This window comes from Oryx dammah, unplaced genomic scaffold, assembly GCF_014754425.2.
Source record: "Oryx dammah isolate SB20612 unplaced genomic scaffold, SCBI_Odam_1.1 HiC_scaffold_18, whole genome shotgun sequence".
Classification (NCBI taxonomy): Eukaryota; Metazoa; Chordata; class Mammalia; order Artiodactyla; family Bovidae; genus Oryx; species Oryx dammah.
In genome coordinates, this window is record NW_024070202.1 from 12387150 (window position 1) to 12409953 (window position 22804).

Sequence of the window (22804 nt, forward strand, 5' to 3'; positions counted from 1 at the left end):
ACACACACACACACACACACACACACACACACACACACACACACACATATATATACGATTGTTTAAGTTGCTGATCTCTTAGTTTCAAATGCATTTCAAATATCCTGAACTTGTACTTTCCACCTCTCATAGTTACTGGTTTATATATTATATTTCTATGAGGGTAGTTTCCTTTACTATATGTTTGATTTATCCAGTGAGCTTTCCCATTTTGTAATTTTAATGTTTCTAATTGTTGCCTTCTCTTTTTCATGTAGAGCAGTTTGTTTAGCATTTGATTTGGTGGTGCTGAATTCTTTTAGTTTTTGCTTATCTGTAAAGTTTTGATTTGTCAAACCAATCTGAACAAGGCCTTTGCTGGGTAGGGTATTTTTTCATTGTAGTTTCATCCCTTTCATCACTTTAAATATATCATGCCACTCAATTCTGGCCAGTACAATTTCTCCTGAAAAATCAGCTGATAGTCTTATAGGGATTCCCTTGTTGGTTATTTGTTGCTTTTCCTTCATTGCTTGTAATGTTTTTGCTTTGGTCTTTAATTTTTATTGGTTTTATTACTGTGTTTCTGAGCCTGTACCTCCTTGGGTTAATCCTATGTGGGACTTTGTGCTCCCTGGACTTTGTTGACTGTTTCTTTTTCCATGTTAGGGACGTTTTCAGCTATTGTCTCTTCAAATATTTTTAAGGCCCTCTTTCTCCTCCTTCTGGGACCCCTATTATGTTATTGTTGGTGTATTTGGCAGAGCCCCAGAAGTCTCTTAAATTGTCCTTTTTCTTTTCGTTCTGTTTTCTTTATTCTCTTCCATAGCAGTAGTTTGCAGCACTGTCTTCAAGCTTACTTATCCGTTCATCTGCCTCCTCTATTTTGCTGTTGAGTCTTTCTCATGTATTTTCAGTTCAGTTGTTGTATTCTTCATCTCTTTGGTTGTTCTTGGTATTTTCTGACTCTTCTATAAACTTCTTGTACCTTCCTGCTCTGTGCATCCATTACTCTTAACTCTTTCCTCAGATAGATTGCCTGTCTTCATGCCATTAGTTGTCATTTTGGGTGTCTTTCTTTTTCCTTCCTCTGGAACATATTCCTCTGCCACCACATTTTGTCTAAATTTCCCTTTGTATTTTTATGTATGTGGAAGTTTTGGAGAGCTTTCCTCCAATAGGGGATGCCCTCTGTGTCCAAGCAGTGCATTTCCCTTTTATTATCCAAGGTCCAGTGACCAGTTGGTGCCAAGGTCGGTTCTGGCCTGAGTTTGAAGACTTGGTTCCATAGGGTGCTGTATGGTAGTTTTCTTGCTTCTGGTGTCTGCCCCCTGGTGGGTGAATCTGGTCTAGAGTCTTGTACAGGCTTTCTGGTGAGAGGCCAGTGTCTGCCCCCTGGTGGGTGAGCCTGTTCTAGAGGCTTGTGAAGGCTTCCTGATAGGAGAGGCTCTTGCTTGCCCACTGGTGAATGGAGCTGGTTCTTGGTTCTCTGGTGGGCAGGGCTGTGTCAAGGGCCATGTGTATAGGTGACTATGGTCTCAGAAAGTCTTTAGGCAGCCTGTCTGCTAATGAGTGGCCAAGATTTTGGCCACCTGATGTGTAGAACTGACTCATTGGAAAAGACCCTGATACTGAGAAAGATACTGGATGGACATGAGTTTGAGTAAGCTCTGGGAGTTGGTGATGGACAGGGAAACCTGGCATGTTGCAGTCCATGGGGTTGCAAAGAGTCGGACACGACTGAGGGACAGAACTGAACGGGGACTGCTCTGAACGGGGACTGCTAATGAGTAGGGCTGTGCTCCTGCCCTGTGGATTGTTAGGTGCTCCAACTTTGGAGCCTACAGGCTGTTGGGCAGGGCGTGGTCTTGCTGCTAATTACCCACGTAAGATGTCTGCTTCTAAGGAGAGTTCAAGTAGAGAAACACTCCCCAATATTACCACTGCCAGCTTTTAGGACACTAGAGAGAGCCACAGCTGCCCCATGCCTCCACAAGACACCCTCCAAGACCAGCAGGTAGGTCCAGCCCAGTCCCCTTTGAAGTCCCTGCTTTTGCTCTGGGTCCCTGTTCTCATAGGACCTTGTGTGCACCCTCCATGTGTGGAGTCTGTCCCCCAGTCCTGTGGATCTCCTATAATCAGCCCCTTTTCTGGGAAAGCCAAATGCTTTGGAGGCTCCTCCTCTCAATACCAGACCCCTGCGCTGGGGAGCCTGGGATGGGGCTCAGAACACTCTCTCCTGTGCGAGAACTTCTGTGATAAAATTATTCTCCAGTTTGTGAGTCAGGATATGGAATTTGATTATATCACAAGTGTGACTCTCCTGCCATTTTGTTGGCCGCCTTTTTGTCTTTGGATATAGAATATCTTTTTGAAAGGTTCCAATCTTTTTATCCATGGTTGTTTAGCAATTAGTTGTGATTTTGGTGTTCTTGTGAGAGGAGGTAGGCCCAAGGTCTGTTTTCTCCACCATCTTGTCCTCAGTCATGTACATAATACCTGGCTTTTATTGAATTCTAGGTTAAAATATAAGAACTGTAGCAAAGACTTTATTAGGGAAAGTTGAACATGAACTATATTATTAGATTTGATAATATTTTATCAATATCAACTTCTTTGGGACTATAGTATTACAGTTATGCAAGAGAATGTCCATATTCTTCAAAGATATGTGTTTAAATATTTAAGAGGGAAATGTTACTGTGTCTGCAGTTTACTTTTACATGGTTCAGCAAAGAAGAAAAACTATGTATATGTGGTGCATAGAGACACATGAAATTAGTGTAGAAAATACTAACAATTGGTAAAGGATGTCAATTTTGCTGTAAGTCTGAAATTCTTCAAAATTAAAATGGAGTGAAAGCCAACAACATTGAACAGTGTATCATTTAAAGATGCATACATGTGTGACAAAGCTGTATAATAAAATAGAAAGAAAAAAATTTAAGATGATTGTTCTTTTTGGGTGAAGAAAGGAATTTAGAGAAGGAATTTAGAAGGAAGGAATTTAGAAGCCAACATAGCTCATTTCGTGTCAACACATGAATTTGTGCCATGGATTCATGAGTGCTTATTTATTTTTACTATGACTTGTTACTTACATATATGTGATATATTATTTTGCATATAGCAGATGTTATATTAAAATGAAGAGATTGAATTGACTGAATTAACTGTGCCATGCAAAAAGGAGAAATATTTCATGACACACTGTATCTCGGAGGGAGAATTTTTTAAAGGGATAGGAAGAGGAGAACACCTGTGTGATTTTCTCTGACCCGATGTCCCAGACTTATTTGACCAAGGAAACTCTTTTCATATAACATACCTTGAAGTACTGGAAAAGGAAATGGCAACCCACTCCAGTATTCTTGCCTGGAAAAATCCCATGGACAGAGGAGCCTGGTAGGCTGCTGTCCATGACTTAGCAACTTAACCACCACAAGTACTATTGAATTAATTATCTCAAGAGTCCTTTTGGGAAAAAAAGAATACAAGTGAACTTATTTAAAAAACAGAAGTAGAGTCACAGATGTAGAAAACAAACTTATGGTTACCAGGGAATAAGAGGGAGAAGGGATAAATTGGAATATTGGGATTAGCATATACATACTACTGTATATACAACATATTAACTAAAAAAAGAGTGGATAAATGTATATGTATAGCTGATTCACCTTGCTATACACCTGAAACTAACGACACTGTAAGTCAACTCGATTTTGTTTTTTAAAGCCCTTTTGGGAAAAGATGCTTAAACAGGACTAACAAGAATTTTAAAATTTAGCCTGTTGATAGAAACAAACTATTTCTTAATATAAATACTATCTGTCTAGTTAATGAAAATGTTTCAACCTTGATTTTAGGAAGAGAGTTAGCTTCTTATTAACCACCCCTGTTCCATCCTGAATAATTATGAAATGATTTTTTTTTTATTTTTTATGAAACAGTTACAAGAAGTTATAGTCTTTGGATTTTAATTTTTTTATACAACTAGACTATGTACCATCTTCAGAGTGAAATCTTTAATAACCTAGAGTCCTATGTGTCCATTCATGTTTAGGCAGGGCCTTCATTAGTGTAGTGGTGAGGATGGACTAGCTGTTCCTACAGCAATAAATCCATATCACAGTCTTAATACTTAGCACTTCTTGTCTTAACCACCTGGGACAAAGGGCTTTGTTCCCTGCAGTCATTCAGGGGTCTTTGCTGATGGAATTTTTATTGTTTTCTAGTTGTTCCATTAGGGACATTCAGCCTCCTCAGTCCTTGTATCAGGTTAAACCAGATGAGCAGAGTTGCCCTGGGAACTTCAGCCTGGAAGTGACCCACATTACATCTAGTCATAGTACATTGGCCAGAACTAGTCATGTGGTCCTGTCTAACTGGAAGGGATTTGGGAAATACAGAGCAGCAACTGGTCTCTGCCATAGATGATAATACTAGGACTAAATTGGAATCGTGGGAAGCTTGACAAAAAGATAATTTATGTAGGCATGTTCGCCTACCTGCTTATTCATAGTGGGAGTTTTATCTTTACCTCTAAGATGTTGAAGATCACAAATAAAGAGTTTTTTTAAAAATAGTGTCACTTATTTTGGGGTAGTCTATACAGATCTTTTCCCCTTGGGGCTGAAGGTAGATAATTGGGATACAGTGTATAAATGAATCGACAAAGGCAGCTGGAGGAGGAATCATTCACATAAAATTAATCTATACATCAATATTTTTCTGTCATCTCTCTCTCATTATGGTAGCATGGAAACATTCCTTTTGAAGACAAGATTGCGTCAGTTAAAGTGGTAAGTTCATAAAATAGTAAGCTCAGTGTTATGATGTTGAAACGATTTGCTGGTTAATTCACATGTACATGTAGTGTATTGAGAGACAACAGGTAGACTAAGATCATGTAATGCACGCACTGTTTTGTGTAATAGAAAATTTGATCTCTTAGATTTCTATCCAGGAAAAGTATGTTAATTTGAAACCAGTGTGTATGCAGGATTACTCTTCATAAGAGAACATTATATGAATTTTCTGAATTCCCAGTGCCTTCTAGGTCCTGAGAATACAGATGGGGATCAAGACACCAGTGTCCCAGATCTGTCTAATGGAGCTTGCAAGTCATTATAGTTTTCTTTTTTTTTTTTTTCATTATAGTTTTCTGTGAGCATTTAAACATGGGATTAAGTGTTAAAGTGTTAGTCACTCAGTTGTGTCTGACTCTTTGCGACCCAATGGACTGTGTAGCTCACCAGGCTCCTCTGTCCATGGAATTCTCTAGGAAAAAATCCTGGGTTTCCATTCCCTTCTCCATGGGATCTTCCCAACCCAGGGATTGAACCCAGGTCTCCTGCATTGCAGACAGATTCTTTACTGTCCGAGCCACCAGGGAAGCTAAGGATGGCAAAAAGGAAAAAGTAGGACATCATAAATGTGTAGAACGGGGAAGTGATGCTTTACCGGAGGCCTCAAGGGTAAGTAGGAGGTAGGTAGACTGAGGGGAGAGCTTATGAGCATTATAGGTGGAAGGAACAGGAACAAAGCCCTGGAGAACCCGCTCCAGTACTCTCGCCTGGAAAATCCCATGGACGGAGGAGCCTGGTGGGCTGCAGTCCATGGGGTCGCTAGGAGTCGGACACAACTGAGCGACTTCACTTTCACTTTTCACTTTCATGCATTGGAGAAGGAAATGGCAGCCCACTCCAGTGTTCTTGCCTGGAGAATCCCAGGGACGGGGGAGCCTGGTGGGCTGCTGTCTAGGGGATCGCACAGAGTCGGACACGACTGAAGTGATTTAGCAGCAGCAGCAGAGCATTCCAAGAGCTGAAGGAAAACAAAAAGTATGCTTAGAACAAGCGGGAGAGTGGCAGGAAAAAGGCAGACTATCTAGGCAGAGGCCAGACTGCAACTTCTTGGAATTTTAAGGACTTTGAAACTTATCCTCAGGGCAATTGTTTGAAAATTCTTAAATACTTAAGCGGGGATGTGGCAAGATCAGATTTTAAATTTTAAAACATTACTCTGTTGAAAATGTGTGGAAATATTCTAAAGAATAGCAAAAGTGGACATACAGAGAACTATTGTGAGACTTGCCAAATTGGGATGAGAGATGAAGATATTGTAGATAAGGTAGTGTTTTACTTTTAACTACTCTGTAAGAGATGTGTTAAAGTTTGTTTTGAATGGTGGACATAGTATTTTCTTTGACTTCTTTTCTTACATTTCTCTCTTAGGATTTTCTGTGGCATCCAGAGGTTAATGGTTCTATGAAACAGTGTATCAAAGTGTGGACTGAGGTCTGTATTTGAAAATATGGCCTTGCTGGTTTTGAGCAGTCAAATTTTGAAAGCTCATTCTCCTACACTCACCTGTCCTACTCTCCTCTACTTTATACCAACCTTCTTGATTTTGACCATGCTAGATTAATTGTCACTTTACAGAGAAAACGAAGTTTTGTTCCAGTGTCTCTGGACATTACCATTCTAACCCGGTGGTGATTAGGCTTATACCACAGTTTACTGATTTAAAGCTTTCTGTTACTGTTGTACGTGTTTGCATGCTCAGTCATGGTCAACTCTTTGCAACCCTGTGGACTGTAGGAATTCCACTATCCTTGGAATTTTCTAGGGAAGAAATACTGGAGTAGGTTGCCATAGCTCAGTTGATTCAAACTCAGATAATCTTTCTATCACAGTACACATTTTCTTGAGCATTTTTCCACTTTGTTCTTCAAACTTTTATGTCCTGATACGTCTGAAAAAAAAATTTTTTTTAATATCCTTATTCCCTTTTATTATTATATTTGTGACCTAAAAGTCAAGCCTGGTGTGTTTTGGCTCATAATGTTTGGAGATAAATTAGATAGAAGACAAGAGTGCTGTTAACCTCAGAAAACCCCTAACTTCTCACAAGTCCACTTTAGAATTCCCACAATGTCTCCATACATCTCCTTGTCAGTCCTTTAAACCTGTATCCTTTCCCAGAGGTATTTGCATTGGGGATAGATAAAACAATATTCAACTTTGTTGGCCTTGTTTTGCTTAATTACTTGTGTTGCAATGGTATTTTTCTTTGCTTTTTTTCACAATAAGTATTTTAATATGGCAACTGTAACACATTAATAGAATTTTGTAGGATCCAGTGAGAACCTAGTCAACATTTTTAACTTTGCTTCTTTGAGAAAATGTTTAAGTTTTCAAAAAACAAACATACAGACAACTTTTAGAATTCAACTTTCTGGAAAATTTGGATCTCACATAATTTTTTTTGGTTTTTATTAATATGTTTTTAAATGTCCAGAAATAAGAATAATGTTATGTGTGTATTTCAGATGATTTAAACATGTGATTTATATTTATGCTGAACCTGAAAGTATATCCATTAAAGTTGTAGAAATTCACAGTTAAACAACATCAGTGTAATATAATTTAGAATTCAGGCAAGATCACAAAAACCTTTGTTATAACTAAGCTGAAGGTATATTGCATATTCAGATCTTCTGTTCTTATAATTTGCTAAAACTTGATTTTGGAGCTTTAGGTTCTATTGTAAAACTCCTTTTGATTCTTGGGGGAGAGGAAATATTCAGCTTATTGGATAAATGGTCATGTAATTACCTGAGATTGATTAGTTGACTGGTTTTAATTATTCAAGGAGTATGTTTGTATGCTTATATTCATGTATTTTTTACTGTTTCCATAGTAAGCTGCTGAATCCTGAGAATACGTATTTTTATTATGTCTGTACTATAACTAGCTTTGTTCTCGGTATTAGGAATGTGGCTAGAAAATAGACTTGGCCACAGAGAACTATGAAAGCACCATGGACAGAGGCACTTAGGATGAGAGTTGTTTAATAGGTGAAGATCTAAGAAAGCTTTACAAAGGAGATAAGAACAACATTGGATTAGAAAGATATGAACTGAAATAACCTTACAGATACCTATAGGCATAAAAGCAAAGTTGAATTTAAATAACTCCACTGTTATCCAACAGATATTTATAAATCATGTCATATTTTAGGCCTCAGGCTAAACACTGCTGATACTTTGATTAACATAACAGAGTTCCTGTCCTCAAAGAGCTTCTAGATGATTTGGCAGATATGGGTAATTAAGGAAACCAGCAATTTAGATTTTTTTCTGTAGATGAGTGGTAAGCATTAGGTCTGAGTTACTTAGACCAGTTTGGGGAGTGTTGGTATGAAGTGAGGTGATATTTGAAGCGACTTGAATGGAAATAATTCAATAGACAGCAAGTGTAGATTAAAGAAGAGAATGTGGGAATGAAACAGAAAAGATTCTGAGAGATGATGATAAAAGAGGTAAAGCAACAAAAGCAGAAGAATAACTGTAATATAACACACAGGGAAGGAAGGAGTTTTAAAAGTGAATAGTAGTGTCACTTTAGGAAGTATATAGGATAGACTGAAACTACAGGACTTGGCAATTCAGAATTCATTAATGGGCTCTGAGGGAGGTTTTAATGGATTACTAACTCAAAATCAAAACATGATAAGTTGAGGCATAAATGAGAAAGAAATTAGCACAGTGAAAGCTGAGCGCCCTTCCAAGTAATCTGTTGGTCAAGAGTGAATGGGAAGCATTTGAGAGTGAGACAGAATTGAAGGAACATTTTTTGAGGATAAAGATGACTTGACATTTTGTGGATTGAGAGAAGGATGAAGAGAAGAGGATGAAAAGGATGATTCCAGAGTTTGAGAAGATAACTTACAGACATAGCTCCAGATGTAAAAAGAGAGGAGACACAGACTCAAGAGTAACTGTTTAGCCATTAAGGAGAATAGGGACATGTGTGGTTTAACTCTTCATCTTTCAGAAGATGATAGACTGTGTGAGTATATGGATAAAGTTGTGAGAATTGAGCAAGGAAGGCAAGAGCACACAGACCAGATGAGTTCTATTTTTCTCTAAGTTTGAGGATTAGGCTTAATGCCAAAAGTGAGGAGGAGGGCAGGCGGGACCTGTGTAAGAAAAATATTTAGTATGATTTGGGATAGCTGCTGTGAAGAATGAGGAAGGGAGCCACCTACAGATGAGGAAAAAGTTTCAGTAAAATAGCAATATAAAATGGGGCATGCTAGCCTGGAAATAGACTGATTTTGTTATCACATTTCTCTGCTTTCATAGTTCTCTACACTTAGCATGTTTTACCTTCATAATGAGACAGTAACTGTCACTTCTCTTTTTGTATATGGCTTGGATGTTTTCTGATTTCTTTCGTTTAATTATTTCTTGTGCACATGATCGTAATATCAGGTCTTCTGTGTTGTGAAAAGTGCGTTGAACTCAGTAGTCAGAGACTTAAGTTCTGGTTCTGTCTCTGCCAGGCCTCAGCAATACCTATAAACCTGAGTCCATAGCCTTTTTTAAAAAACAATATATACTTTTGTATATGTATACATATGTAATCTCCCTGCCTGTCTCACAAGTGGCAAGAATCTATATTAAAATGAGCTAATTTAAGAGAATACTTAGTAAATTACCAAGTAGTATGCAATTGGTGTGTGTGTGCTCAGTTGTGTCCCTGCGACCATATGGACTATAGCCCGCCAGGCTTCTCTGTCCATGGGATTTCCCTAGCAAGAATGCTGGACTGTGTTGTCATTTCCTCCTTCAGAAGATCTTCCCTACCCAGGGATCTCCTTTGGCAGGTGGATTCTTTACCACTGAACCAACTGGGAAGCCTCTATATAATTGGTAGTATTATAAATAATATAATTTGCAGTAGGTGAGGATTTGTACCAAATTTCTCCTTGTTTTTTCCCCACATTATGGTCTATCATAGTCAGTCAACTTTGTTAAATACATACCAGGCCCAAAAGATCTTGTCTCCTTAGAGCCCCACTTTTATTTAACATGGTAACTGTGTACCCTGTAGGCTTCCAAAGATACTTTTTAATTGGCTGACGTAATATGCTAGAGCTTTACACGATTTACTCAGAATTCAGAATAATATTAGGCTATATTAGATTTTAGTAATGTTTTTTTTGGTTTGGGTTTTATCTTCAGTTCAGTTCAGTTCAGTCACTCAGTCATGTCCGACTCTTTCCAATCCTACGGACTGCAGCACACCAGGCCTCCCTATCCATCACCAACTCCCACAGCCTACTCAGACTCATGTCCATTGAGTTGGTGATCCATCCAACCATCTCATCCTCTGTTGTCCCCTTCTCTTCCCGCCTTCAACCTTTCCCAGCATCAGGGTATTTTCTACTGAGTCAGTTCTTCTCATCAGGTGGCCAAAGTATTGGAGTTGCAGCTTCAGCATAAGTCCTTCCAATGAATAGTCAGGACTGATTTCCTTTAGGATGGACTGGTTGGATCTCCTTGCAGTCCAAGGGACTCTCAAGAGTCTTCTCCATACCACAGTTCAAAAGCATCAATTCTTCAGTGCTCAGTTTTCTTTATAGTCCAACTCTAACATCCATACATGACTACTGGAAAAACCAAAGTGTTGACTAGACAGACCTTTATTGGCAAAGTAATGTCTCTGCTTTTTAATATGCTATCTAGGTTGGTCATAACTTTTCTTCCAAGGAGTATGTGTCTTTTAATTTCATGGCTGCAGTCACCATCTGCACTGATTTTGGAGCCCCCCACAATGAAATCTCTTGCTGTTTCTATTGTTTCCAATCTATTTGCCATGACGTGATGGGACCAGATGCCATGATCTTAAGTGTTCTGAATGTTGAGGTCTATCTTAAAGAACACCAAAGAATTAGCCATGCAAGCTTCATGCCATCCTGTGTAGCCATGCAGCCATGTAAGGCTTTAAGCATAGGGTGTCCATCTTGTTGTGACAAGGATCTGAATAGGAACCCTAGAAAATTAAAATGCATTTAAATGGAAGAAGAACGTAAGGGAAAAAAGTTAAGTAATATTACTTGTATTAATCTCCTGAACTAACTATAACACTATGATAAAGATTTTTCTTTCTTCAGGATTCTGTTGCAAAGCCCCATGTGATTGTAGCAGGAGCTGCCACAGTAAGTTATCTGTATTCTTACATAAATGATTTTTGTTTCATATACTTAAGAACATGCTAAGAAAGAATTAACTTATGCTGAATAGAATTCTTGATTATACTTATATTTTAATTCTTATTTCTCTTGTAATTAATTAGACTGATAATTTTAATAAAAAAGATCTGAATGAACTTAGGAAATTTGATGGTAAATGTCAATATTATTTTTATATCTAAAATTACATTCTTTTTTCTTGAATGTTTTACATTGAAAGGCTAATTTTTTATCAGCTCTTTGTAACTGCCTTCATGTATTTCATAAAATAATTGACCATATTTTATTCTAATATTGAATAAAAATGGGAATTCTCTTAAAATGAGAACCTTTTTTACAATAGAGGAAATTATATACTTTCATTTTCCTGTGATAAATACTGAATTAATGCTTAATTTTTACTTTCTCTTAGTGGTCTATCAAGATTCACAATGGCAGCAATGAAGCGCTTTCCCAATATAAAATGAATATTACCTCCATAGCACCACTTTTAGAAAAACTGGCAAAGACTAGTGATGTTTATTGGGTCTTACAAGGTAAAAGTAATGAAAAAATGTCATTTGTGTCTGTTTTGAGGCTTGGGTTTCTATTATCTATTTCAAGAAGCAAAATTACTACTTTATGAGAATAAATGTTTGCAAAATTAGAGTAAACTTGAGCTATTTGGTTTCCTGTTTTGAACTTAAGGAACAGACAGACTAATAAATATAATAAGTAAAAAATTAATAATAAATAAATTCTCCAAGGAGTCTCAGCAGTTAGAATAGAACATAACAAAGAGAATAAGTCCTAAAGGCAAATTAGATGCTTGTCTTTGATTTTATTTCTTATCACGTTTTTATTGTGATTGGGAAATATAGAAAAAATTATCTGGTTCATAATATTAGACTCATTGGCAGTAAACATTCTTTGGAATTGACAGAATATATTTAAATGCAAACCATCTAGTTTGTACTTGGCAATGAAATTCTTTAAGAAAAAGTTGACATTAGATCAACTCACTTCAGTTTTATTGAATGTCCATTATTTAATGCCCTGCACAATATGAAATGCCTTGGGTATTTTAGCAATTTAAGTTGTTTGTTAGAAACTCTTATAATTATTTCCAAGTTTAATGTCAAACTGAGAGAAATAACAAGGATGGTAATGATCTCTTCCAAAATCACTATTTCATTTACAGACTCATTAACCTTTCTCTTACTAAAGTGAGAAAAAGTTAAATGATTATGCTAAGAGGTAAAAAGCTTTGATCATTAGTAATATTACCTCCTAATTGTGGGAATAAAGTTTGCAAAAATAAGCAGCAAGAGGAGGAAAAAAAGAAGATTGACTGCTATTCTTAATTAGGTGATCTTCCATAATACAGTTTTGAATTCCCGTTACCTGATATAATCCAGCATCCAAAATTTTCAAACTCTTAAGACATGCTAGAACATAAAAATGTTTCCTAAGACTTGTATACTTAAGAGAGAAGAGGTATAAAAGTCTTTTAATTTGAAGAGAGGTATAGATTGATACAAAATTTGACTATAAGCTAGGAAATCTATTATAAAATCTTGGTCAACTATTTTAAAAAAATGAATTATTAGGTGCTTGGAATTCTCAACTTTAACAACAAAATATGAAATGCAGTTAACTAACTTGCATGATTATAATTTCTACCAGTAGGGACTTCTGAGTGTATTTTAAAAAATATGTTTCATGTGCAGATCCTGTTTATGAAGATCTATTAAGTGAAAATAGGAAAATGATCACTAATGAGAAGATAGATGCCTACAATGAAGCTGCAGTCAGTATTTTGAATAGCAGCACCAGAAATTCTAAATCAAATGTTAAGGTGTTCAGTGTTTCCAAATTGATTGCTCAAGAAACCATCATGGAATCTTTGGATGGCTTACATCTTCCTGAATCAAGCAGAGAAACTGTAAGAATTCTTGTATCTGTCAGTAGGGACTGTAATATCTAACCAATAGCTATATATCACTATTCCAGGATTTTGGCCATCTCATGCGAAGAGTTGACTCATTGGAAAAGACTCTGATGCTGGGAGGGATTGAGGGCAGGAGGAAAAGGGGACGACAGAGGATGAGATGGCTGGATGGCATCACCGACTCGATGGATGTGGGTTTGGGTGAACTCCGGGAGTTGGTGATGGACAGGGAGGCCTGGCGTGCTGCAATTCATGGGGTCGCAAAGAGTCGGACACGACTGAGCAACTGAACTGAACTGAATTGCAGTCAGTTATTTTCAGTTTTTCTGTCTAGACATAGATCTAGAAATAATTTGACTTTCCATCACCTCACTGAATATGTAAGAGTTTTCATATACTCTAAGGAAGAAGGTTATGGAAGGAAGGAAATGCAACTTCATTTAGTCAGTGCTAGATACTCTTAAAAAGCTTTTAAGTCCTTGTTACATTCATGTTTGAAAACTACTGCTCCATGTTCTCTTTGCCTTAAACCTTAAAATAAAATTAAGCTTCCACGAAGAGCATATTTTAATATGGAGAACATTTTATTTATTATTTCCTTCTAATTCTGATACCCTAAGCATTAGTCATGATACAGAGTAGATACTGAACAACTCCAGATTGATGGGTGGAAAGGGATTTTAGTTTAAATACAAGAGAGAGCTGGATAATTATAAATTTTCACACATAGTACAACAGGTAAAATAGTGGTCCTGAATCTTTTTGAATATCACATAACCCTTGTATCTGATAAAAAGTAATTGTTCCATTCCTCTCCTGTAGAAAAGTGCATATTTGCGTACACACTCACACGACACTTCTCCATATTTTTTCAAGGGCTTTGTGGACTCCCTAGAACTGGTTATGAACCTTGGGATGGACTTTGTAGACTAGTGTTTGCAAGAGTTCCAGGCTCAGAATCTTCTAAAGTCTTAAAGCTGAGAGAATGAGATTTTCTAAATGGCTGAATACTTCGAATGATTTAGAGTGCTAAAGGTTTTTAGAACCATGTAGTTTTTATAAAACTAAATTTGACTGAACCGTCAGCTAGAAAGGCTCCTGATAGCTTGCTTAGAATATTTTATTATGATTAAACTGTGTTGAAGATTCCATTTCAAGTTAGAAACACTAAAACTATTGAATCCCAAGTGGTCCATAAACTTGTAAACCAAATGAAAGGCATGTTATAAATATTGTTAGCTAAGAGTTAATCATTTTTGGTGGTAGTTACTCTACATTCTTTTTTCATATCTAAAGACTGAAAGTGTATCTTAAGTATCTTGGTATCTTCTGTATTGAACATCTGTTAATTACAATTCTTTGGTCCTTGATATCTGTCAGTGTTTTTGTAACCAAAAGTCACGGCCCATTAACAGTCATAAAATCCGTATTTTTATCTTTTTTTAAAGAATAGAATGGAAAAAACTCAGATGCATTCCAAGTAGTAAGGATGGGTATTGTTTCACGTATATATATATATATGTATGTATGTATGTATATTCTGAGTCACATTATAAAATGAACTTTTCACTATGGATCATAACCCAAGAAGTTTGAAAAACCCTGAACGAGTTATTTACAGATTGAAGGACTATCATTATTTACATGATTGTTTGGGAAATGGTAGTAAAAAGTACAAAAGCATTTTGGTTTCAGTGCTAAAAAGTCAGTTGTATTCACAGGAGAAAACCTAATGGGAAATGCATTACTGACAAGATAATAACAAAATCACTTGATTTGTTCACAGAGTGCAATGATTCTTATGAACGTGTATTGCAATAAGATTTTGAAGCCTGTAGATGGTTCCTGTTGTCAACCTCGGCCTCCTCTTACTCTCATACAGAAGCTAGCTGCTTGCTTTTTCACTTTATCTATTATTGGATATTTAATTTTTTATATAATTCATCGTAATGCTCATCGGAAGAATAAGCCTTGTACTGACTTGGAAAGTGGAGAAGAAAAGAAAAATATTATCAATCCCTCTGTGTCTCCATTAGAAATATTTTTACAGTCTTTCTGCAAACTTGGCCTGATCATGGCTTATTTCTATATGTGTGACCGGGCAAATCTATTTATGAAGGAAAACAAATTTTATACACATTCAACTTTCTTTATTCCAATTATCTACATCTTGGTTTTGGGAGTGTTTTACAATGAAAATACCAAGGAGGTAAGAATCATTTTCTTTTTAGTTCATGTTATCCTTCTCATCTCATTATAGAGTCTGGATTAAAGAATTGATACTATTTATCATGCCATCATACACAAACATGTACATATATAGAAGAAGATGAAGGAATATTGCAGTTGTACATCACTTAGTGGACTCTTAACTGTTGCTTTTTTGAAACAGTTTGGAGAAAGTTCAGTTTCATAAAATTGTTGAAAAATTGGAAAATAATGACTGTGAAAAAGATATCATGACTTGGTGTTATTTTGCCTGCCTGAGGATGGAGAAAGTAGAGATGCTCCTCACTTTCTGATGGTCCACAAACATGAGATACTATTATCTTTTATAAGTTAAAAGTATATAATTACACTAATAAACACTTTTTCTATTTATATATTTATACACTCAGGCATGCACACACAAATTAGAACTTACATAATAATGTGGGCACTGTTAAAAAGTGTTCTGAATGCCTATTTTAGCTTTGCTGTAATTGCTCAGAATATAAATGTAACTCCTTTATAACTCATGATTTATTTGAATTAATAAATTTTTTTGTAAGAAATAACTTTCATATGAGGATGATTAATCAGTTCTTCATCCCCAGTGGGAATATTCTAGAGAAAATAAAGTATGATAATGGAGCTTTTTTCTTCACAATACAGTGTAAGAGAACTATGAGATTTTTTTCTAACTGAAATTCTAAGATTTTCTTAAAATTATAAAATGCCATTTTTTAGATTTATAAACACATCTGTCACAGTTTAAAAAATAATATAAAACCATATGTATCAACTTAAATATTTAAAATCTCTTTTATATTCATTTTAAAATTCATATTATACTTAAATAGTTTATTATCTCTTTTATCAAGAAATTAAATGACAGTCTTAAACTATTTTTCCCCCAAGGTTCTTTTGAAAGAAGGATTAATTTATATCCTATAAGAAAAATTTTAACATACTTAATATATTCTGTCTAAATATAGCTTCTTGATGAGTTTTAAAACAAATATTGATTATTTTACACAGACTAAAGTATTAAATAGAGAACAAACAGATGAATGGAAAGGCTGGATGCAACTTGTGATTTTGATTTATCATATCTCTGGAGCAAGTACAGTAAGTATTTCAAATTTAAGTTCAGAAAATATAGGAAATAATGTCACTTTAATGTTTCCTTTAGGATACCAACTCTTTGTGTTTTATTTTCTCTACCATTTAGAGACCCACCTTATTTCCCTCCCAATCTTTCTGTCTTCCCATTTCTCTCCTACCACCTGATCTAAGAAGGATTACACTTAAAAGCAAAATAATTATTTTTTAAAAGATAAGGCAATAATTTGTTTGTATTTACTTGACATTAATTTTGATGTAGTAGGAACAATCATCCAAGGGTATTGTTTCATGTCATCCTGTTAGAAAACTAATTTATTAGGAGACTTTCTAGATGATATTAGTTGCAAAGGATTTAGAATAGGCAAGTTACTATTAAAAGAAATCAGATTAGATGATTATATTTTATATTCTACAGTTCATTGTATCTTAGCAAGTTTGACCAACCATTTTTATACTTCTAAAGTTTAAAAACGTAGAACTCTCTTGCCTCAGTAGTCAGAATCCTCAGATACTGATGATCTGCTGTTTTGACCATGTATTATGTTCCATACCTTCTAAGTATTACCACTTCCATGATACGGAGGACTCTTCCTTGGCTCACCTGGTGCCCTCTGTACCTGGCCAAAATAATTTTTCCCTCAATAGTAGGTGTCTTTTTAAGTCTTTTAGCCTTAGGATTCTCATTAACTGGGGACACCAGATTTGGTAGGGGTAGGAAAAAATGTATTGAGAATTGTAATATTAGAGCTACAGTTAAAACAAGCTTTTAAGAGTGAACCTAGGTATCTAATAACCACTTATCATACTTTTTAAGTGACGGTACAAATTGATTTCTATAAAATTTGTTTTTATAGAAATAAAATTTTGTTTGATTTCTATAAAATATGTTTTAAAAATTTAACAGATTCTTTCATAATTTGGGAACTATTGAACATGAACTGGTTTTTACTTTATTTGCTTATATAAAGCACATGTCTATAAACAGTAATTTAACATAGAATCTATATTATGTTGAGATAACAGGGGAAATTTGCCAGAAAGGAGTGTTTTGAAATTTCCATAGGAGCAGTTAAGATAAATAATACTAGGGTTCATCAGATATCTCTTAACAATTAGAAAATACTCATGTTATCCTTCATTAAGTCTCTTTATTTTCAAAAATTGCTGGTAATTTTATGAATGACTTGTTTAAATGCTAAAAGGCAGAGGGAGAAGTATAACTTTTAAAGCTGAAGTTGTACAGCTGTAATCTGCATATTTGTGACAGCAGTAAAACTGTGGCCCTGCAGCTGGAGGGGCCCTAGGAAGTTCAAGCAGCTGTGGGAGAGCCAAGGCAGTAACAGAGATCCAGAGCAAGAAGACCTGAAGATAGGAAGGGCTCGTCTATAAGCCCGGTTCAGAATTTGTAGGATGAATTTAGGAAGTTCTCTAAAAAGCAAGTAAAGACGAATATCGAGTCATAGAAATAGCTCTGACACGTGAAGAAAGATTAGATTAATTTGGGGTGGGGGTGGGGAAAGATTTGAGAGGATGTGGAAAGGGTTTTAAGAAAATGCCACTTAAAGACATAATTAATTGCTGACATATTAAAGAGTAATAGTACTGTTTTTTGGGTTTTTTTTTTAAAAAACAACCCAAATCAGAAAGTATTGATGGCAGATTCAGTTTTTCAATTCAGTGATTCCCGAAAGCATTTGGATCATAAAGGGATGAAAGCAGTTTGGCACTCTATTATAATCATTTGCTAAGTTAACATTCTAATATGTCTTAAACGACATCCCAATTCATTCTAAATTACACTTTTAAAATATCTATATTCTGGAAAGATACAAAGATCATTTGTGATGATTCACATATCCCTGTTCTTTTATATAGAATTTTGTGGTTAAAAATTACCTGTATCTACATTTGGCAAAGCATTATCAGCATGGGTTATAACATATTTTGGGACTTGATTCTTGGATATTTGTGGAATTACCCTCATAAAAAACTTTCTAATTGTCATGATTATTTTAATTACCTTATTAATGTTTTATATTTTGAGTAAAACATGTCAAGCTTTAGTTGTGCCATATTTTTATAGTAAAATAGAAACTATGTAAAAAATTACAGAATTATTGAAATAATCCAGGTGGACTGGCAGATTCCAATTGTTGGTGTAAAAATTCCTTTAAAATATAACATATCAGATAATATTGTGAAATATACAGTGTACAGCAAGTTAGGTATATACAGTAGATGACTTTGTGTTCCATTGTGGCCTTTTCTTCTTTGAGAGTTTATAAGTAACTTCTCTGAAGGGACCTGAATAAAATGGTCTTAAGGGAAAATTTGTGAGGCTAGAAAAAGAACAGAACCAGAAGTCAGCCTCATTACTAATTCTAATGAAGTTGGATACTAAATACTTTTTTTTAATATTAACATTTTGTTGTAATATTTGACTCCTGAAAGACAAAAAAGGTAAACAATTCAGATTAAAGGAGGCTAAAGAGGAATAAAAACTAAACGCAATGTTTGATTCTTAAGGTTCCTAAATTTTTAGAAAAAATTAACAATAAAGGATATTGCTGGGACAATCAAAGAAATTTGTATATGGATTGTATGTGGATGCTGTTATATTCATGTTAAATTTCTTGGGTGTTATAATGGTAACACAGTCATGTAAGAAACCGTTCTTTCTTCGGTGGTACTGATAGTTTCTGTGGGTGGTGTCGTGTGGCAGCAGCACGCCTTTTAAGCAGTTCAGCATAGTAAACAGGCGTGTGTTGCACTGTTCTTGCAACTCTTCTGTTGGCTTTATCTTTAAAAAGTCAAAAGTATCGTACAGCATTTGCAATAATGCAGCATTGGTAGAGACTTGGCAAATTGTGATAGTGTTTAATTCCATTTAAATGGTTGTGTTTCCTGTTTAAATATAACTTAAGTCTCAACATTGTAGGCCCAGACCCATTCTTGAAGGGGCTCAAAAGCATGTTTCATGGAGAGTGGTTTACGTAATTGGGAATGATTAGCCTCAGTTTGACCTCTGTTTGTAAACGCTTACAGACCAATCAGATGTAAAATTGATAAAGGGCACGCATGTGGCTCTAGAGCTAAGCTGTCCATTTTAGTGGCCGCAGGTGGCCATTGAGCACTTGAAGTGCAGTCAGAATTGAGGTGTTCTGAAATGTGAAATATGTATCAGGTTAAGTATGATTCATTTTGATAAATGTGTACAAAGTTCACAAACCTAGTATGAAAAAATATGACATGTCTCAGTATATGTTGGGATGATATAGTATTTTGGGTATATTGAGTTAAATAAAATTTGTTTATTAAAATTAATTTCACTTATTTCTTTTAACTGTTTAAATGTCTGGCAGCCACATGAAAAATTTGCCACATGGCTCACGTTTTACTTCATTGCACAGCACTGTCCTAGAGAGCTTAAATTGGTAGCCTTTACATAGTTTGATTTCAGTTGTTCATGACAAGGAACTTTATAGCAGTTAATGACCATCTGAAAATGGAATGGATTGCCTTAAGAATTTGTATGTTTTCCACTATTAAAAGGTGCTCAAATACTTGAAGGAAATATTTTAAAGTGCATCAAGTATAAAGTAAAGATACAGGTTTGGATTAGAACAGTTTTAGGTCTCTTTCAATCCTGTGTTCCCACCTTCATCCCCATGATTCTAATACGTTATACTTGCACTGAAAATTTCCGATCTACTGATAAGACATTTAGAAAGAACTAATGATGAAGAGCAATAAATAAAAAATCTGATATGTAGGTATTTGTGCTAAAAGACCTCAAAGGAAGAAGAAATGACTTTCATCTGAGAGTAAAAGATTGGAAAATGTCACCAGGGCTCTTGAGAAGAATAGGATATGTATAGATAACATGTGGTTAGGAGAACATTCCAGGGTAGAATGAGCAGGTAAACAAAGGAGAGGCGACAGAGAAACACCAGAAGGGCCAGTTTAGGAGACAGAGAATCTAACAGTTTGGCTGAAGTGGAGGCTATATTGAAGAACTTATAATTTATTATAATCGGGGGTTTCCTTCTAGAAAAAAGTTATCCCTCAGAAAAGATAAAAGAAATGTTCAAGGATGCATTCAAGGATACATACAAAAGATGCATATGTTCAAGGCCTTATTAAATCTGTTTAAGGCATCTGCTCAGTTATTTTATCCTGCAAAGTATCACTTGGGGAAGAAACACTTAGCTAAAGTGGTCATAACCAGTGTTAATGCTGGATAATTACAGAGATGATCAGATGAGTCAATCAAATAGAAGCAAAAAAAAATAAATAAATGTTTACATAGATTTAGTAATTATTCATAAAAGAATAGCCTTTTATTATGAATGTTGGATGTCACTGAACAAGTCTTTTAAAGATCATTTTAAAAGGCAGCACACTACCTGTATTGTGAAATAGTGAATAGGCAACTAAGGGACTAATATGTCGTGGAGAGGTGCAGTGACAGTGGTTTAAGGTTAACAGAATTTGGACTTGTAAATGAAATAATATTTCCAGTGACTCCCATAAAATATAGATGAGAAATGTATTTCATTCAGCTTAGACAGAAGTGAAATCTGATGCTTTGAAAAATCATGGTAAAGATGAAACATCAAAGAAGGAGGGAAAAATAAAATTGTTTTATAAAAGATTAGGAGGGAAATAATATTTCTGAATTATGTTTGCATATATTTTTTAAATGTGTAATTTTTGCTAAATAATAAGTAATTGTGACAATTTTATTTACAAGTCTAAATTCCATATGTTTAAGGGGGCCAAAAATGTAGGGTTTTGTTTGTTTTTTTAATCTTGAGAAAATGTGAATTCCAGAGTGACCTCATGTTCAGCATATATGATGATTAATAATTATGGATATCATATATTTAATTCAAATTGAATGAAGTGTGTAAAGCGCTTCATATTTATTGTCATTCATTTCTCAAAAAACCCTTTGAAAAAGGAGAAGATACTTCCATTTTGCCGTTTAGAAAACTCTAAAGTCACATAACTGTTAGAGCCAGAATTTGAATCTAGGTCTATCAGATTCCAGAGTCTACTTTTTTTTTTTAACCCCTGCTATGATGCCTAATTTTTGAGAATAAATGTATTCATTGAGCTAACACCGAATGATAGTAATGCTCCATTATCTTGGTTAAATGTACTGGTTGTGATTATTTCAGTATAGTTCACGTCAACATGTGTTTGACCTGTTTATTTTTGTCCACAGTTTTTGCCAGTGTACATGCACATTCGGGTTCTGGTTGCTGCGTATCTGTTTCAGACAGGGTATGGGCACTTCTCATACTTTTGGGTCAAAGGAGACTTTGGAATCCATAGAGTATGTCAGGTAGGAATGCGTTGTTATTCTTTTTCTTTCATTTCAATGTGCTTTTGTGCCTGACTGTTGAGAAAATATAAATATGGCCATGAATAATTTGAAGTAATTTGAATTTGTGAAATAGCACTTTAAAGTTGTGTTATTTCCATGTTCTATGGTTAATAATTCAAAGTAAGTAATTTATTACTGAGGGATGGAAAAACAGAATTTAGATGAATGTATAATAGATGCACACAGGGGAAAACATTGCTGAATCACTTTCAGTTCAGTTCAGTTCAGTCGCTCAGTCATGTCCGACTCTTTGTGACCCCATGAATCGCAGCACGCCAGGCCTCCCTGTTTAGTTTGTAGAAATACACAGTTACCTGGGATTGTTATAATATGCTATGTTTTCTCTCTCTAAGAAGAGGATTAAGATTTATTAAGTTTCTACATTGTGCTAGGGAGTTTGTAAACGTTATTCTATTTACCCTTCATTACAACCCTGAGTTATGATCTTTATGTTTACAGATAAGGACACTGAGGCTCAGAGAGGTTAAATAATTTGCCTAAGCTTCCCTGATAGCTCAGTTGCAAAGAATCCGCTTGCAATGCAGGAGACCCTGGTTCAGCTCCTGGGTCAGGAAGATCCGCTGGAGAAGGGATAGGCGACCCACTCCAGTATTCTTGGCCTCCCTTGTGGCTCAGCTGGTAAAGAACCCTCCTGCAATGGGGGAGACCTGGGATCGATCCCTGGGTTCAGAAGATCCCCTGCAGAAGGAATGACTACCCACTCCAGTATTCTAGCCTGGAGAATGCCATGGACTGTACCGTCCCTGGTGTCTCTATAAAGAGTCAGACACAACTGAGCAACTGTCACTTAAAAAGGTCACATAGTAAGTGATAAAGCTGTAATATTAATCTGCTCAAATTCACACCATCTGAAATGACTGTTACGGAAGTCCCAAAGATACTTTTGTTTTTCAAAAACCCTTTTTAATTTGAGTAATATTATTTTGTATCTATTAAAACTTTCAACTTAATACCAAATGGGATAAATCAACATCAAATGGAGATCAAATGGACATTCTTTCATTGAGATAATCTAATCTTTATTTATAAACTGTAGCTCTAGGGAGGAGGTTTATGATTCTTTTCCTGCATTTAACAAGATGACACTTGTAGCCAGAGGACAGCTCAGGTTG

General features: G+C 35.5%; 1 protein-coding gene across 2 annotated transcripts in view; it reads left to right on the top strand.

The window, feature by feature from the left end:
* CASD1 (CAS1 domain containing 1) overlaps positions 1 to 22804 on the top strand; it is a 53565-nt gene that overhangs the window by 15731 nt on the left and 15030 nt on the right. Inside the window, exons 4-11 of one of the 2 annotated variants that reach the window (XM_040260445.1) lie at positions 4737 to 4781; positions 6216 to 6278; positions 10945 to 10989; positions 11435 to 11558; positions 12732 to 12946; positions 14739 to 15161; positions 16193 to 16282; positions 21510 to 21629. In XM_040260445.1, coding sequence (XP_040116379.1) covers positions 4737 to 4781; positions 6216 to 6278; positions 10945 to 10989; positions 11435 to 11558; positions 12732 to 12946; positions 14739 to 15161; positions 16193 to 16282; positions 21510 to 21629 — 1125 coding nt within the window. The remainder of the gene's footprint in view (positions 1 to 4736; positions 4782 to 6215; positions 6279 to 10944; positions 10990 to 11434; positions 11559 to 12731; positions 12947 to 14738; positions 15162 to 16192; positions 16283 to 21509; positions 21630 to 22804) is intronic. The other variant, XM_040260446.1, reaches the window with a different exon arrangement.